This window comes from Staurois parvus, unplaced genomic scaffold, assembly GCF_062004578.1.
Source record: "Staurois parvus isolate SC_StPar_1 unplaced genomic scaffold, SC_StPar_1.0 ptg002516l, whole genome shotgun sequence".
NCBI classification, from domain to species: Eukaryota; Metazoa; Chordata; class Amphibia; order Anura; family Ranidae; genus Staurois; species Staurois parvus.
In genome coordinates this window covers 46,707-66,065 of record NW_028320312.1, presented here as the reverse complement: position 1 = coordinate 66,065, position 19,359 = coordinate 46,707, and the positions used below count along the sequence as shown (strand labels likewise).

The 19,359-nt window shown below is 47.0% G+C and overlaps 1 protein-coding gene across 2 annotated transcripts in view; it reads left to right on the top strand.

Annotated features, from left to right (window-relative positions):
* Window positions 1–19,359, top strand: part of NAA50 (N-alpha-acetyltransferase 50, NatE catalytic subunit) — a 70,993-nt gene that overhangs the window by 32,693 nt on the left and 18,941 nt on the right. Inside the window, exon 2 of one of the 2 annotated variants that reach the window (XM_089666079.1) lies at window positions 15,905–16,038. In XM_089666079.1, coding sequence (XP_089522205.1) covers window positions 15,905–16,038 — 134 coding nt within the window. Of the gene's footprint in view, window positions 1–15,901; window positions 16,039–19,359 lie in introns of both variants that reach the window. The other variant, XM_089666078.1, reaches the window with a different exon arrangement.

Here is a 19,359-nt window from a genome sequence, read left to right as displayed (position 1 = left end):
GTGCTTTTTATTAGCACTGATCACTATATTGGTGTCACTGGGGATGTCCGTGCCGGTTAGTCAGTCCCAATCCCCCCGCCCCCCCCAGTGTCAGCATGCCCACTGAAGTCCCGCTATAAGTCGCTCATCGCTGCCATTACTAGTATAAACATTTTTAAAAAACATTCCAGTATCTATACCGCCATTTGTAGACGCTGTAACTTTCACGTAAACCAAATAATATACACCTATTGGGATTTTTTGTTGGCAAGGTATGTTAGCAGAATACATTTTGGCCTAAATTTATGAAGAAATTAGATTTTTTTTTTTTTTTTTATGTATGTTTTATATCAAAAAGTCAAAAATATATATTTTTTTTCCAAAATCGATGGTCTTTTTTTGTTTACAGTGCAAAAAATAAAATATGCACAGGTGATCAAATACCACCAAAAGAAAGCTCCATTTGTGGGGAAAAAGGACACAAATTTCATACACGTACAGCGATGCATGACCGCGCAATTGTCAGTTAAAGTAACGCAGCTCCGCATCGCAAAAAATGGCCTGGTCAGGAAGGGGGGTGGGGAAATCCTCTGGAGGGCGAGGGGTTAAAAAAAAAAACTCGAAAGATTTATTGTCACTTTACCATGTAACATGTTAACATGTAACTTTAACATGCTAAGAGTACTTTTACTTGGGACTGACTTTTATTCCACATAACCTGTTGGTTTCACTTTTTAATATTTTCATTAACCCCTTGGTGCCGGCGCCTTCCGGCCTTTTAAGGGTTTCAGAAGCCTGGAGGCGGGGCAGGGTTTAGGGTCATGCGCTCACATGATCGGGAAAGGTCCCGATCAAAAGAGGAGATCGGGACCTTTCCGTCAGTACCGGACGTGTGCTGGGAGCGCGCTCTCAGAACATATGTATTGCACACAAATGTGTGGCCGCTCGGCATCAAGGCCCAGACCCCGGGAGGCTGCACATTTGCGTGTGGCTGGCTTCCAGAGGTTAATATTCACTCTTGGTGAAAGAGCCTCACACAGGACTGTCACTTTTTTTTCAATACATTTTTTGGACTCGCTTTAACATCCTTTTATTGTCACTTTATTTTAGCTCTGCACTTGTTTTTATTAGTGGTGCACCGAAATGAAAATTCAGGTAACGAAAATGAAAATTCTAAATGCACTTGGACAAAAAATGAAACCGAAATGCACAGTGGGAGTGGCCTATTTGTGTTCACCACTACGTGCAAGCAAGGGGGTGGTACGGGGGCATTTTAAACTTTTTTTTTTTTTTTTTTTTTTTTTTTGTGCTGTCCCTTTAAAAAAAAAAAATGTAATCACTTTTATTCTTATCACAAGAAATGTATGCATCCCTTGTGAAAGAAATAATTAGTGACAGGTCCTCTTTATAGAGAGGTATGAGGTCAATAAGACATAATTAGTGACAGGTCCTCTTTATGGAGAGATATGGGGGGTCAATAAGACATAATTAGTGACAGGTCCTCTTTATGGAGAGATATGGGGGGGTCAATAAGACATAATTAGTGACAGGTCCTCTTTATGGAGAGATATGGGGTCAATAAGACATAATTAGTGACAGGTCCTCTTTATGGAGAGATATGGGGGGGTCAATAAGACATAATTAGTGACAGGTCCTCTTTATGGAGAGATATGGGGGGGTCAATAAGACATAATTAGTGACGGGTCCTCTTTATGGAGAGATATGGGGGGGACAATGAGACATAATTAGTGACAGGTCCTCTTTATGGAGAGATATGGGGTCAATAAGACATAATTAGTGACAGGTCCTCTTTATGGAGAGATATGGGGGGTCAATAAGACCTAATTAGTGACAGGTCCTCTTTATGGAGAGATATTGGGGGTCAATAAGACATAATTAGTGACAGGTCCTCTTTATGGAGAGATATTGGGGGTTAATAAGACATAATTAGTGACAGGTCCTCTTTATGGAGAGATATTGGGGGTCAATAAGACATAATTAGTGACAGGTCCTCTTTATGGAGAGATATGGGGGGGGTCAATAAGACATAATTAGTGACAGGTCCTCTTTATGGAGAGATATGGGGTCAATGAGACATAATTAGTGACAGGTCCTCTTTATGGAGAGATATGGGGGGGGTCAATAAGACATAATTAGTGACAGGTCCTCTTTATGGAGAGATATGGGGGGGTCAATAAGACATAATTAGTGACAGGTCCTCTTTATGGAGAGATATGGGGGGTCAATAAGACATAATTAGTGACGGGTCCTCTTTATGGAGAGATATGGGGTCAATAAGACATAATTAGTGACAGGTCCTCTTTATGGAGAGATATGGGGGGTCAATAAGACATAATTAGTGACAGGTCCTCTTTATGGAGAGATATTGGGGGTCAATAAGACATAATTAGTGACAGGTCCTCTTTATGGAGAGATATTGGGGGTCAATAAGACATAATTAGTGACAGGTCCTCTTTATGGAGAGATATGGGGGGTCAATAAGACATAATTAGTGACAGGTCCTCTTTATGGAGAGATATGGGGTCAATAAGACATAATTAGTGACAGGTCCTCTTTATGGAGAGATATGGGGGGTCAATGAGACATAATTAGTGACAGGTCCTCTTTATGGAGAGATATGGGGTCAATAAGACCCCACATCTCTCACCTGCAATGTAAAGCATTGGATCAAAAAAAAGCATTGATCTAGTGCTTTAAAAAAAAAAAAATAAATCACAGCCAGGTTGCCCACTGCGCATGCGTTTTATGAATGGCCCCGTAGTCACCTGTCACGTGTCCCAGAAGACTACGGGGAGGGAGGACAACTTCCACTTCCGATCGCATAGGTGATCGCAGTGGAAGTGGGAGCGGGTACCTGTCAAATTCGGTTACCCGCTCCCCCTCCCCAAAGGTGCCAATCCTTAATGGGGATCGGGGGACAAAGCATTAAGGCAGAACTTCCCCTTTTGGGCGGAGCTTCGCTTTAAGGAGTGCTTCACTGTTAGTAAGTATGCATTTATTGATATTACTGTGGAGTGATGGCCGCTCTTTCGCGGGTTTTTGTTTTCTATTTATTATAAATAATAGCGTGGGGTTTCTGTACTAATTTCTGCATACAATACGCACTGCTGGATTCCGGCTGTGAGACAGAGACTTCCCTTCTCACAGCCGGACCGACATCGGTCTGAGTGGCGCTCAGCCCTTCATAGGCAGCTTTGTGTTCTGCGAATGAATACAAAGCTTCCTTTGATTGGCCAAGATGGAGATTATGACGTCATCAGCCCGCCTCTCTGCCTCAGCCAATCGGCTGAAGCTACATACAGTGCTGAGACCTACTGCAGCACTTTGTGAAGGAAATCGTTGGTTGGGACAAGCTTGGTGTAAACAAAGTACAGTAAGCATCGGCATTTCTGGGAGGAACTTCAGACTTTTATTTTTTGCGCGTATACACACGCACGCGTGCCAGATACTTCTATGTAAAATCTATTAATATGTATGCTCATTTGCGTGCACATACGCGTACTGGTGCAAAATACTGGCCAGGAGCACAAATTTGTTTTTTTTTAGTCCTCATGCACACGGGGCGTTTTTAAAACCACCGGTAGCATTAGCTGTATAAAGTCGCGTTAAAAAACGTAAGTTTTTGCGCATTTTTTTTTTGCCATTCAGCTGCGTTTTGCCACTTTTAGTTTTTTTTTTTTTTTTTCAGCAGTTTTTTTTTTTCTTTACAGAAAAAAAAAACATTTTGGCTCCAAAAAAAATGCTCAAAAATGATGGTTTGCTGCATTTTAAAGGCAAATTTTGTCTTTTTTGCACAAATTTAACAGAACAAAACATGAAAAATAAAAAGAACGTGAACAAGTAAACAGAAAAACATCCCAGGTGTGGCTATGATCCGTGTGGGTGGAAGAAAAATGATGGGAAGGATCGATACCCGTATTATGGAGATATAATAAAACGGGGGGGTGTCCCGGGCGAGATGTATGGAACAAGATGGGAGAACTCCGTACAACACAAACTGAGAGAGAAAGGAAAGGGAAAAAGGAAAAGGAAAGGGGAAAAAAGGGGAAGCCAGTGGTAAGGATAGCGAAGGAGGAGAAGAGAGGGGATTGGGAGATGGAAACTGCAGAAAGCAGAATCAAGGTGGCTCCCCATCTGTATCTCACTGGAAGGACCCCACCGCCCTCATCCCGGCACGGACGTTTGCTGCATTTTACCGCGTTTACCAGCATTCAGGGGCGGACTTACCATTTGGAAACTCAGGCACTGCCCGAGGGCCCGGGGTCAGTAGAGGGCCCCATGAGATGCCCCTGGTACCTTTTTCATAGGCTTTTTTGAGTTTGGGCAAGGACACGGGCCCCATGATCCCCTATTGCCCGGGGGCCCCATGAGTTGTCAGTCCACCCCTGCCAGCATTAGAGCACTTTTCCAGCCAAAAAACTCCTCTAGAGACCCACTAGTTCTGGGGGTTTTTTCCAGCCAAAAAAATCGCTGATTAACCACTTCATGTCTGGGCGCTTTCCCCCCCCTTCCAGTCCGGACGCTTTCCCCCCCCCTTCCAGTCCGGACGCTTTCCCCCCCCTTCCAGTCCGGACGCTTTCCCCCCCCTTCCAGTCCGGACGCTTTCCCCCCCCTTCCAGTCCGGACGCTTTCCCCCCCCTTCCAGTCCGGACGCTTTCCCCCCCCTTCCAGTCCGGACGCTTTCCCCCCCCTTCCAGTCCGGACGCTTTCCCCCCCCTTCCAGTCCGGACGCTTTCCCCCCCCTTCCAGTCCGGACGCTTTCCCCCCCCTTCCAGTCCGGACGCTTTCCCCCCCCTTCCAGTCCGGACGCTTTCCCCCCCCTTCCAGTCCGGACGCTTTCCCCCCCCTTCCAGTCCGGACGCTTTCCCCCGCCCCTTTCCAGTCCGGACGCTTTCCCCCGCCCCTTTCCAGTCCGGACGCTTCCCCCGCCCCTTTCCAGTCCGGACGCTTCCCCCGCCCCTTTCCAGTCCGGACGCTTCCCCCGCCCCTTTCCAGTCCGGACGCTTCCCCCGCCCCTTTCCAGTCCGGACGCTTCCCCCGCCCCTTTCCAGTCCGGACGCTTCCCCCGCCCCTTTCCAGTCCGGACGCTTCCCCCGCCCCTTTCCAGTCCGGACGCTTCCCCCGCCCCTTTCCAGTCTGGACGCTTCCCCCGCCCCTTTCCAGTCTGGACGCTTCCGCCGCCCCTTTCCAGTGCGGACGCTTCCGCCGCCCCTTTCCAGTGCGGACGCTTCCGCCGCCCCTTTCCAGTGCGGACGCTTCCGCCGCCCCTTTCCAGTGCGGACGCTTCCGCCGCCCCTTTCCAGTGCGGACGCTTCCGCCGCCCCTTTCCAGTGCGGACGCTTCCGCCGCCCCTTTCCAGTGCGGACGCTTCCGCCGCCCCTTTCCAGTGCGGACGCTTCCGCCGCCCCTTTCCAGTGCGGACGCTTCCGCCGCCCCTTTCCAGTGCGGACGCATCCGCCGCCCCTTTCCAGTGCGGACGCATCCGCCGCCCCTTTCCAGTGCGGACGCATCCGCCGCCCCTTTCCAGTGCGGACGCTTCCGCCGCCCCTTTCCAGTGCGGACGCTTCCGCCGCCCCTTTCCAGTGCGGACGCTTCCGCCGCCCCTTTCCAGTGCGGACGCTTCCGCCGCCCCTTTCCAGTGCGGACGCTTCCGCCGCCCCTTTCCAGCGCGGACGCTTCCGCCGCCCCTTTCCAGTGCGGACGCTTCCGCCGCCCCTTTCCAGTGCGGACGCTTCCGCCGCCCCTTTCTGCCCAGGCCAATTTTCAGCGCTATCACACTTTGACAATTGCGCGGTCATGCAACACTGTACCCATATGAATTTTTTAGCATTTTTTTGAGACAGATAAAGCTTTATTTTGGTGGTATTTATTCACCGCTGGGATTTTTTATTTTTTTTGCTATGTAAATTAAAAAGTCCAAAAATTTTGAAAAAAAAGTTTCTTATACAATTTTGCAAATAGTATTTCATCATAAATCTTGGCCAAATTTTATTCAGTTTAATTTTTAATAAATTAAAAATAATCCAAATTAGTTTATAACCAAAAATGATTTTTAAACTTTTTAAATTTTTTTTTTATTTTTTTATTTATTTATTTTTTACATACGGTCACCCTAGCAGTACAGTGTCACCATGGTGACATTGTACTACTTGTGGGGGGATGAAGATTTTTTTTTTTTTTTACAGATTGCTTTTACAGCCATGATACATGATAGGGACCTCGTACAGAGGTCCCGTACGATGATCGGTGTTCCACTGTGTCCGGGGAACACAGCGGCCACCGGTTCGCGGTGCTGCATGCTCCCAGGGAGTGCGCACAAGCAGGGGGTGGGGAGGCCATTCATATACAACGGCCAGACGGGAGGTGGTTAAAGGGCCAGGAAGCGCTGGCGTCAAGGGGTTAAATACCACCAGTTCTATTTGTGTGATAAAAATATTGTCCCAGGGAGTGCGCACGAGCAGGGGGCGGGGAGGCTGTTTATAAACATGGGCCGGACGGGAGGTGGCTAATTTAACAGGTGAGCAAAGGAACGCCGAGTGTTTTGGGGGGTTGGGCGCGGCGGCATTACGGGCTAGGTTTATCTTTTTGATTAAAATCTTTTGAACAAACTTCACTGCTGGGGGGGAGAGGATTGTTGGGGTGGGTTTAAAGAGGGGGAATGGGGTGTTGTTGATTAACAGGGTTTATCCTGGATTTGGGCTTTAGGGCCTCATTCAATTGGGCGTACTGTATCCTGACCGGTCTGCGTTTGGGGCTGTGTACCGCCGGACTGTCAAGTTGGGTTTAGCGGCCGTGCAGTCACTGCACCCCAACTGACATCACTGGGACTGACTGCACAAGGCCTGTGCATCCCCGTGCCAGCACACATGGGCGTAGGCTATAGTACGCTCGTGTGAATGAGGCCCTATTCAAAAGTTAGGTCTTTAAAGTGAAACTGTTGCTTAGCCTGCAGTGTACATGTACAGTATATCCACAAGGATCATGTATGTTACATTGTATGTGTTCTGCGTGGATGATGTACATTGTGCCTGAACCTCCCAGGACGTGACGAGCGAGGAAAAGGATCTTCCAAGAGTCTGACAGACGAGCCGTTCTACTTGTTTTATGTACATCCAGATTATATCATATGGATCACCTGAGTAAGGCTCAGTAAGTAAGGCTTTCATGAGTGGGCAATTCAGCACTGTGCTGCTTTAACTGGTAATTGCACAGTCATGCAACACTGTGCCCAAATTAAATTTATATAATTTTTTTTTAAAACAAATAGACCTTTATTTGGTATTTGATCACCACTGCAACACAGTGGCTAAATGGTTATCAGTGCTGTCCAGCAGTGCCCTGCAGTGCCACCCATCTGTGCCACCCATCTGCCCAGCAGTGCCACTCACCTGTAACCATCTGTGCCCATCAGTGCCACCCACCTGTAACCACCTGTGCCCATCAGTGCCACCCACCTGTGCCCATCAGTGCCACCCATCTGTTCCCAGCAGGGCCACCCACCTGTACCCATTTGCCCAGCAGTGCCACCCACCTGTGCCCAGCAGTGCCACCCACCTGTACCCATCTGTGCCTGGCAGTGTCACCCATCTGTGCCCAGCAGTGCCACCCACCTGTACCCACCTGTGCCCAGCAGTGCCACCCATTTGTGCCCAGCAGTGCCACCCATTTGTGCCCAGCAGTGCCACCCACCTGTGCCCAGCAGGGCCACCCACCTGTGCCCAGCAGTGCCACTCACCTGTAACCATCTGTGCCCAGCAGTGCCACCCACCTGTAACCATCTGTGCCCAGCAGTGCCACCCATCTGTGCCCAGCAGGGCCACCCACCTGTACCCATTTGCCCAGCAGTGCCACCCACCTGTGCCCAGCAGTGCCACCCACCTTTACCCATCTGTACCCAGCAGTGCCACCCACCTGCCCTGCAGTGCCACCCACCTGTGCCCAGCAATGTCCCCAATCAGTGCTGTCCAGCAGTGCCGACAGTCAGTGCCCCCTCATCAGTGCTGCCTATCAGTTCAGCCTCATCAATGCACATCAGTGAAGGAGAAAAATTACCTGTTTTGCAAAATTAGAAACAAAAATTTTTTTTTTCAAATTAATTTTTTTTTGTTTATAGTGCAAAAAATAAAACACCCGGCGGGGATTAAATACCACCAAAAGAAAGCTCTATTTGTGTGAAAAAAAAAATTGTTACGGTTACAGCGTCGCGCAATTGTCTTTCATTCAAAGTGCGACAGCGCCGAGAGCTGAAAATTGGACCTGGACAAGAAGGGGGTAGAAGCGCCCGGCAGGCGAGGGGTTAAGCGGGTAAAGACGGATTTTTCACTCGCGATGTAACCGATCGGTCAACATCGAGTAATAACGGGGCCCATTTATACCGGGGCCCATTTATGAGCTGCAGAGAAAATCTTTTAATTGTTTGTTGTTGTTGGGAACAGATGGGGGGAATTACCAGACGCCTTGTAGACCCCGTGTGCGTCGATCCTTGCAGCGGGCACAACCCTTCAGTCCATGTGGATCCCGAGGACGGTCTCAGACTAAATTTAAACCGTCGATAGCTGGAAGTATATTTTTGGTCTTGGTGGAGCGATCTGCAGCGGGATCCGTTTTCAGGGCAACACATTCCTTCTGAGGACGGTCAGGAGCTATTTATAGCTATGAGCAATGCAACCGTCTCCCAATTCTGGTAAGTTTCAAAGGCTTTTTCACGGGCTGGAAATGGCAGCATCTCACGGGCTGGAACCCCGGAGTCGGCGTCTCGTGTCGCTGCGTCTTCTGTCTGCCGCTCGTTCGTCCTGCATGCTGGTGATGTCACAGCCTCCATACAGACCAGACGGATGATGTACACACCATGCAGGCCATAGACGGGTCAAAGATCGGCTGATTTGTCGGACGAAAAAAAAATCAACTGATTTTCACACCATTTGTGGGTTAATTGGTTGGTCGTTTTTCAGGGATTTGGCACATTTTTTTTAATCGGTAAAGTTGGAAAAAAAATCGGCCGATTTTGCTGATCTGCGCATGAGCCGTGACCTGCAAGAAGAATTCCAGTTCGCTATTATATTTGACATGAAAAGTCTTGCGGTTGCAACAATGTATCTATTTGTATCCAAATAAAACCATCTGTATCCGAAATGGATACAAATAGATACATTGTTGCAACTGCAAGACTTTTCATGTCAAAAATAATAGCGGAGCTCTCTACAGGGACAGAAGTAATTAAATGCCGGCCGTAGACGGGACAAAAATCTGCTTTTTTTTTTTTTTTTTTTTTTTTTTTTTTTTTTTTTTTTTTTTTTTTACCGTTGGTGGTAACGTCAACCGATCGAACAATCAATTTTTCGTTTTTTTTTTTATACAAAAACGGCCAGTTTGCGACCCGTCTATGGCCTGCATTTGAGTCTTCAGCTTGCCAGTGCACTACGGCCTCCTGCTGGCTAGCCTCTGGATTTTTTTTTTCTTCCTCCGATTGGTTCCTGAAGGCAGGCCATACATGGTTTGAATTCCGAACGATTTTTCGTCCGAAAATTGTAAACGTCGTTCGCTCAGTAATCCGACGGTGCCATCAATTATTTGAAAATCGGCCGACCGAGTCATAAAGTTCACCCCGTATAACAGGCGAAACTTCTGTTCCTTCCAGGTCACGGCTCATGCGCAGAAACGATCGTACGATTTGACCATCATTGGGTCGAAAATCGGGTCGTTTTTCATGAATTTTCCAACATGCCCGATCACCGAAAAGGGGAGGAACCACGAATCGGTCGGTGCCATTGACGATTTTTCGTCCGAAAATCGTAAACGTCGTTCGCTCGGTAATCCGACGACGCCATCAATGATTTGGAAAATCGTCCGACCAAGTCATAAAGTTCCTCCCATATAACAGGCAAAACTTCTGCTCCTTCCAGGTCACGGCTCATACGCGCATTCTTTTCGGAAAAACGATCGTACGATTTGACCATCATTGAGTCGAAAATCGGGTCGTTTTTCGCGAATTTTCCAACATGCCCGATCACCGAAAAGGGGAGGAGCTACAAAAATCGGTCAGTGCCATTGACGATTTTTCGTTCAAAAATCGGAAACGTTCGCTCGGTAATCCAGTGGCGCCATCAGTGATTTGGAAAATCAGCCGACCGAGTCATAAAGTTCACCCCAAATAACAGGCCACGGCTCATGCGCATATTCTTTTCAGAAAAACGATCGTACGATTTGACCATCATTGAGTCATTGGGCAGCACAGTGGTGTAGTGGTTAGCACGTCTGCCGTGCAGTAAATCGGTCATGGGTTCGATTCCGGACCATGGCGCCTCCTGCATGGAGTTTGCATGTTCTCCCTGCGCTTGCGTGGGTTTCCTCCGGGTACTCTGGTTTCCTTCCACACTCCAAAGACATGCTGGTAGGTTAATTGGCTCCTGTCTAAATTGTCGCAAAATCGTTCGGTATTAGACCCACTTGTATGGCCTGCACAACAGGCGAAACTTCTGTTCCTTCCAGGTCACGGCTCGTGCGCGTATTCTTTTGGAAAAGACGATCGTATGATTTGACCGTCATTGAGTCGAAAATCGGTAATTTTTCACGAACATGCCGATCACCGAAAAAGGGAGGAACCACGAAAATTGGCCGGTGCCAAGGAAATTCCGCTTTAAGGACTGCTCCCCATTAAGGATTGGCACCATTTGGGGGGGCGGGTACCCACATTTGACAGGTACCCGCTCCCACTTCCGGGCCAATCGCCATGAAGCGCAACGTTACTCGCGCATGCGCAATGGGTACCTGGCTGTGAAGAAGCCGCAAGCTGTCACAGCCAGGTGCCCACACTGTGAAGATGCCGGCCTCCTGGAACACAGGGCGGCCGGTGAAACGGGCTGCGTGGGACACACCTCGGGACCGAGGGACAGGTAAGTGGCTGTTTTTAAAGTCAGCAGCTACAGTTTTTATAGCTGCTGACTTTTATTTTTTGAGAGGTGAGTGGAACTCCGCTTTATCCACTTCAATATTATTATATTATACAGGATTTATGGCGCCAACAGTTTGCTCAGCACTACAATGTAACGGGAGACAATACAGCAACAATACAGTGCAATACTAACCCCCCCCCCTTCCAGTCCGGACACTTTCACCCCCTTCCAGTCCGGACACTTTCACCCCCTTCCAGTCCGGACACTTTCACCCTCCCTTCCAGTCCGGACACTTTCACCCTCCCTTCCAGTCCGGACACTTTCACCCTCCCTTCCAGTCCGGACACTTTCACCCTCCCTTCCAGTCCGGACACTTTCACCCTCCCTTCCAGTCCGGACACTTTCCCCCCCCCCCTTCCAGTCCGGACACTTTCCCCCCCCCCTTCCAGTCCGGACACTTTCCCCCCCCCCCTTCCAGTCCGGACACTTTCCCCCCCCCCCTTCCAGTCCGGACACTTTCCCCCCCCCCCTTCCAGTACGGACACTTTCCCCCCCCCCTTCCAGTCCGGACACTTTCCCCCTCCCTTCCAGTCCGGACACTTTCCCCCTCCCTTCCAGTCCGGACACTTTCCCCCTCCCTTCCAGTCCGGACACTTTCCCCCTCCCTTCCAGTCCGGACACTTTCCCCCTCCCTTCCAGTCCGGACACTTTCCCCCTCCCTTCCAGTCCGGACACTTTCCCCCTCCCTTCCAGTCCGGACACTTTCCCCCTCCCTTCCAGTCCGGACACTTTCCCCCTCCCTTCCAGTCCGGACACTTTCCCCCTCCCTTCCTTAGAATATGGTGCAAAAGTTCATTTATTTCAGTGCAGCAACTTAAAAGGTGAAACTAATATATGAGACTCATTACATGCAAAGCAAGATAGTTCAAGCCGTGATTTGTCATCATTGTGATGATTATGGCTTACAGCTCATGAAAACCCCAAATCCACAATCTCAGAAAATGAGAATATTGTGAAAAGGTGGAATATTCTCGGCTCAAAGTGTCCCACTCTAATCAGCTCATTCAGCCATAACACCTGCAAAGGGTTCCTGAGCCTTTAAATGGTCTCTCAGTCTGGTTCAGTAGGAATCACAATCATGGGAAAGACTGCTGACCTGACACCATCACTGACACCCTCCATAAGGAGGGAAAGCCTCAAAAGGGAATTGCAAAAGAAGTTGGATGTTCCCAAAGTGCTGTATCAAAGCACATTAATAGAAAGTTATGTGGAAGGGAAAAGTGTGGAAGAAAAAGGTGTACAAGCAGCAGGGATGACCGCAGCCTGAAGAGGATTGTCAGGAAAAGGCCATTCAAAAGTGTTGGGGACTTTCACAAGGAGTGGACGGAGGCTGGAGTCAGTGCATCAAGAGCCACCACACACAGACGGATCCTGGACATGGGCTTCAAATGTCGTATTCCTCTTGTCAAGCCGCTTCTGAACAATAAACAACATCAGAAGCCTCTTACCTGGGCTAAAGAAAAACAGACCTGGTCTGTGCTCAGTGGTCCAAAGTCATCTTTTCTGATGAGAGCAACTTTTTCATCTCATTTGGAAACCAAGGACCCCGAGTATGGAGAAAGAATGGAGAGGCCCAAGGACCCCTAGTTTGGAGGAAGAATGGAGAGGCCCAAGGACCCCTAGTTCTGAGGAAGAATGGAGAGGCCCAAGGACCCCTAGTTCTGAGGAAGAATGGAGAGGCCCAAGGACCCCGAGTTCTGAGGAAGAATGGAGAGGCCCAAGGACCCCGAGTTCTGAGGAAGAATGGAGAGGCCCAAGGACCCCGAGTATGGAGGAAGAATGGAGAGGCCCAAGGACCCCGAGTATGGAGGAAGAATGGAGAGGCCCAAGGACCCCGAGTATGGAGGAAGAATGGAGAGGCCCAAGGACCCCGAGTATGGAGGAAGAATGGAGAGGCCCAAGGACCCCGAGTATGGAGGAAGAATGGAGAGGCCCAAGGACCCCGAGTATGGAGGAAGAATGGAGAGGCCCAAGGACCCCGAGTATGGAGGAAGAATGGAGAGGCCCAAGGACCCCGAGTATGGAGGAAGAATGGAGAGGCCCAAGGACCCCGAGTATGGAGGAAGAATGGAGAGGCACAAGGACCCCCAGTATGGAGGAAGAATGGAGAGGCACACACTGCAAGATGCTTGAAGTCCAGTGTGAAGTTTCCACAGTCTGTGTTGATTTGGGGAGCCATGTCATCTGCTGGTGTTGGTCCACTGCGCTTCATTAAGTCCAGGGTCACCGCAGCCGTCTACCAGGAGATTTTGGAGCACTTCATGCTTCCTTCCACAGACGAGCTTTATGGGGATGCTGACTTCATTTTCCAGCAGGACTTGGCACCTCCCACACTGCCAAAAGCACCAAAACCTGGTTCAATGACCGTGGGATTACTGTGCTTGATTGGCCAGCAAACTCGCCTGACCTGAACCCCATAGAGAATCTATGGGGCATTGCCAAGAGAAAGATGAGACATGAGACCGAACAATGCAGAAGAGCTGAAGGCCGCTATTGAAGCATCCTGGTCTTCCATAACACCTCAGCAGTGCCACAGGCTGATAGCTTCCATGCCACGCCGTATTGAGGCAGTAATTGCTGCAAAAGGGGCCCAAACCAAGTACTGAGTACATATGCAGCTTCTACTTCTCAGAGGTCCGATATTGTTCTATGTACAATCCGTGTTTTATTGATTGCATGGAATATTCTCATTTTCTGAGATTGTGGATTTGGGGTTTTCATGAGCTGTAAGCCATAATCATCACAATGATGACAAATCACGGCTGGAACTATCTTGCTTTGCATGTAATGAGTCTCATATATTAGTTTCACCTTTTAAGTTGCTGCTCTGAAATCAATGAACTTTTGCACCATATTCTAATGTTTCGAGTTTCACGTGTGTGTGTGTATATATATTTATATTCATTCAGTCATATCTGACCCTTGGCGATTGCAGGGACCGTCACTCGCAAGCGACTTTTTCCATGAATTCTCTTAGCAATTATTTTACAGAGTAGGTTGCCAGGTCTTTCCCCAACCCCCACCATGCAGGTTCACACCCATGTGATCCGATTCTGCACATCGCACTGTGTTTTGCGGATCGATTTTGGTATGTTAACGGGGTGCGATTCTGATGCGGTGAGGAATTCGCACAGAACCGCTGCAAATTCCGCACTGCATCAGTGCGAAAATTAAATTTACATCCTTCTCCCCCCCATGAATTGAGCTTTTTTTCGGTGGTATTTGATCGCCTATGTGGTTTTTTTTTTTGTTGTTTTTGTTTTTTTTTGTGCTATAAAAAAAAAGGCTGACAATTTTGAGAAAAAAAACTATATTAAGGACTTTTTGCTACTAAACTGTATTCTGCTCCGTTCTAAAAAAAAAAAAAATTCAAATACAAGTAAATGAATTGGTTTACATGAAAGTTATAGTGTTTACAACTGGCGGTGTAGATACTGGGATTTTATTTTTTATTTTTACTAGTAATGGCGGCGATCAGCGACTTATAGCGGGACAGCGGCGGGCATTCTGACACTGGGGGTGGGAACTGACTTGGGGTCACTAACATTCCCAGTGACACCAATACAGTGATCAGTGCTAACAAAAAAAAAAAGCACTGACACTGTACTAATGGCACTGGGAGGGAAGGGGTTAAAATCTGGGGAGATCAAAGGGTTAACTGTGTGCAGAGAGTGTTTTACTAGGGGGCGGGGGTATAGGGAGTGTTTTACTAGGGGGCGGGAGTGCAGGGAGTGTTTTACTAGGGGGCGGGAGTGCAGGGAGTGTTTTTACTAGTGGGCGGGAGTGCAGGGAGTGTTTTTACTAGTGGGCGGGAGTGCAGGGAGTGTTTTTACTAGGGGGCGGGCGTGCAGGGAGTGTTTTTACTAGGGGGCGGGCGTGCAGGGAGTGTTTTTACTAGGGGGCGGGCGTGCAGGGAGTGTTTTTACTAGGGGGCGGGCGTGCAGGGAGTGTTTTTACTAGGGGGCGGGCGTGCAGGGAGTGTTTTTACTAGGGGGCGGGAGTGCAGGGAGTGTGTTTTTTTTGTTTGTTTTTTTTTTTTTTTTTTTTTCTTCTAGGGGCGGGAGTGTTTTACTAGGGAGCTGGAGTGCAGGAAGTGTTTTACTAGGGGGCGGTTAGTACAGGGAGTGTTTTTTCTAGGGGGCGGTGTAAGTGTGCTTCACTGTAATCATACTGCTCTGGATGGCTGTGCTGTGGAAGCGGTTAAAATGAAATCACATCCAATCCAATCCATGCAATAAAGGACAGGTAAATGAAGACTAAAAATGCTTGCAACTCTAGAGCTGCTGTCGCCCAGAATCATGCAGCAGCGTGACATCACAGCGATTCCACCCCGACATGTTTCGTCCAATAGGACATCTTTATATTATTATTATTTGCTTTTGATATTTATGTGCTAAGGCTTTACCTAAACGGTGGAGATGCATTCAGGATGTCGTTTATTTCCAGCAGCAGATAGAAAGTTGCCCATATTACTGCCGGAACAGAGCGCCACATACTGTGTGTAGCCAACGATGTCACAGTATACTACAGCGCACACGGTGGTTGCACGGTTATGTCGAGAAAATAGTTTGTTTGGGCCAGCTTGGCCCTAACCAACTCTTTATAGTCCTAGTAAAGCCGAAATTCTAAGTTTTTAAAAATAAGAGACCTTGAGCACCGTGGTTTTTTTTAATTTATTTTATATATTTTATTGACTTTAATTTGCATTGAGAACTGTATGTAAATTATTTGAAATGGTAGATGGCGCCAGTTTACACAAGTGCCATGCAGATTTTTATCGCATGTTATCACCGCGCGTGCAGAAGAGTGCGCCGGTCTCAGTTTGGAATGTGACCGGGAACGTGTCCCTCATCCTCTGAAGTCATTCACTTCTCCGTTTCCATTGTGTAGCGTTCTTTTCAGGCTTCTGTCTGTGGAGTGATAATTCAGCATGTTTTGCTTTGTTCCAGTAGCCGCATCGAGCTGGGGGATGTGACTCCACACAACATAAAACAGTTGAAAAGGCTGAACCAGGTCATCTTCCCAGTCAGCTACAACGACAAATTTTACAAGGACGTCTTGGAAGTCGGGGAGCTTGCAAAACTTGGTACGTGTCCTGGCTTCATGTTCATATTTTGCCTTTTTAAACCTTTCTAATGAACGTGTCTGAGATCAGAAATCCCCCTCATCAGACTGAGACCATGTGTCCCTGTTTTATATAGGTCAAGGATATCTCCAGGTGAAGGGTGGGATATACTACTTCCAATAATGTGCACCATGCTAGCCATAAAAAATGGAAAGACAGTGATAATATAGAATATACATATTGTTAACCATTTGCTGCCCGCCCTATGGCCGAATGGTGGCCGGCAAATGTCATCAGCGTTCCACGTGGACGCCATATGGCGTCCTCCCGCACATGTGCAGATCGCGCTCCTGCAGAGCCGCATAGCGTGTACCTCAGACACGGCCGATGACAGATCTGAGTACCGGCTCCCGTTGCTGGTACCATGTGACTTGCTGTGACCAATCACAGCAGGTCACATGACAGTTGTATACAATGGATGGCTTCATTCATGCCATCCATTGTATACTAGTCTCTAGCTGTGAATGGTCACAGCAGGTCACATGCACATGTCATGTGATTAGCTGTGGCCAAATCGCAGCTAAGCACAAAAAAAAAACAAAAAACCCTGAATGAATCGATGTCATTCAGGTAAATGCTTGCTTATAGTAAAGTAATTCTTTGCTATAAGTAAATTGTGTAAAAAAAAAAAATACTGATCACTTCCCCAAAGTAGTATAATGTTACTATGGTAACATTGTACTACTTTGGTCATAGTGAAATATGAAAAAAAGAAAAAAAAATATATATATATATTTTTTTTTCATACTGTCACCAGTCAGTGTCCCTGATCACCGCCATGCCAGTTATATGATGACGCTGTACTGCACTGGTGACAGTATGTAAAAAAAAATAGTGAAACTAATTTTTTTTAAATTTTCCGAAATATTATGACAAAAAAAAATACAACTTCAAAAAACTCGCCATGCCTCTTATGAAGTATGTCGGACTGTCTACTCTGCAAAAAGGGGTCATTTGGGGGATATCTGTACTGTCCTGACATTTGGGGGATATCTGTACCGTCCTGACATTTGGGGGATATCTGTACTGTCCTGACATTTGGGGGATATCTGTACTGTTCTGACATTTGGGGGATATCTGTACTGTCCTGACATTTGGGGGGATATCTGTACTGTCCTGACATTTGGGGGGATATCTGTACCGTCCTGACATTTGGGGGATATCTGTACCGTCCTGACATTTGGGGGATATCTGTACTGTCCTGACATTTGGGGGATATCTGTCCTGTCCTGACATTTGGGGGATATCTGTCCTGTCCTGACATTTGGGGGATATCTGTACCATCCTGACATTTGGGGGGATATCTGTACCGTCCTGACATTTGGGGGATATCTGTACTGTCCTGACATTTGGGGGATATCTGTACCGTTCTCACATTTGGGGGATATCTGTACTGTTCTGACATTTGGGGGATATCTGTACTATTCTGACATTCTTGGACCTCAAGAAATTAGATTGGCTGTCAGTACTTCAGGATTGATCAATATTCAGATCTATACCATAGTTTGTGAACTCTATAACTTTCCTACAGACTAAATAATACATCCTAATTTGGGTTATTTTCACCAAAGACATGTAGCAGAATACATCTCGGCCTAAATTTATGAAGAACAATTATTTATTTGCAAACTTTTATAACAGAAACAAAGAAAAACTTGTGTTTTTTTTTCAAAGTTTTTGGTCTTTTTGTGTTAATTTAGCAAAAAATAAAAACCCCGGCGATGATTAAATACCACCAAAAGAAAGCTCTAGTTGTGTGAAGAAAATGATAAAATTTTAATTTGGGTACAATGTTGTATGACCGCGCAATTGTCATTCAAAGTGTGAGAGCGCTGAAACCTGAAAAATGGCCTGGGCAGGAAGGGGGTAAAATTGCGATATGGCTTTGCGTTACTTTAACGAACAATTGTGCGGTCATGCAACACTGCACCCAAATTAAATTTACGTCTTTTTTTTTTTTTTTACCCTCGAATTGAGCTTTCTTTCGGTGGTATTTGATCGCCTTTTTGTTTTTTTGACAGGAGTAGTGACCGGGGCATCGCTACTCCTGTCAGTCCAGTGCGGGGAGCTGCGAAGAGAGAGCTGGGAGGTGATACAGGCTGTGTTCTCTCTTCCCTGCCTCCTTCCTGCCACTGTAGCACTCCTGCATTCTGTAGCTGTTTGGAATCTTTGCCCTTGGGCGCTGGATCAGGCAGCCACAGTCTTCAGAAAAAAGCCTCCACCGCTCTTGCAAAGTGCCCCCTTATAGATGAGGCCCATGTTCCTAAAGCAAATCTGTTCCCTTTTCCATTCAGAGAAAAGCGACAGGTTCTTTTAAAAGCCCAAATCTCAAAAAAGGAAAAAAAAAATCAGTAATGCAGGCCATAGATTTCCAACTTTCTTGCCGAATTATCGGCCGATAAAAAAAATCGGCTGATATTCGTGCCGTTAGTGGGAAAAAATGTCGGCCGTTTTTCTTAATTTTAAGAGATTTTGAAAATCGTCTAAGCTGGAAAATCCTGGGACGATTTGTTAGATCGGCCGATTTTCGCGGTAATTTATGGTCAAATCGGCCGTTCTTCTGGCCGATTTGACAATAAATTGACTATGAAGAAAAAGAAGTAATAGAAGAAATAGATTTTGCAGAAGAAGAAGAAATAGAATATCAAGAAGCAGAATAGAAGAGAAGATGAAATAGATTTTGCAGAAGACAGAAGAAAAAAAGTTGCAACATTGTATCTATTTGTATGCATTTCGGATACAGATGTTTCTATTCAAGTACAAATAGATACAATGTTGTTTCTCCTCTTCTGCATAATCTATTTCTTCTGTCAAATATAATAGCGGCTCTATGCAGGGACACCGCTATTATATTAATTGATGGCCGTAGACGGGACTAAAACCCGATGACTTTTTTTTTTTTTTTTAATTAGTGGCAACGTTGGCCGTCTGAACGACCGATTTACGATTTTTAAAAAACAAAAAAAACGTCCGATTTTGCCCACGTCTATGGCCTGCATAAGTGTCTGTTGATGTTTTGTTTGTTGATATCTGGAGGAGATGTTGGCCTACAAGCAATTTGTTGGGGGTGTCCATGATCTGCCGACCCTCCCGAGAGGAGAAAAGGAGGCAAAAGTGTTGGCTTTTTGTTGGTCATATTTCATTGCTTCACCAGGCCCTAATAGGCCCCTTGTACACGGGCATCATAGGTTGCGGGTGTTTACACCCGTGTGCAAGGGGCCAAAAAACGTGTAGTGACCTGAGTAATGTTGAGTATACGTGAGTAAAGGCGTGTAAGCGTGA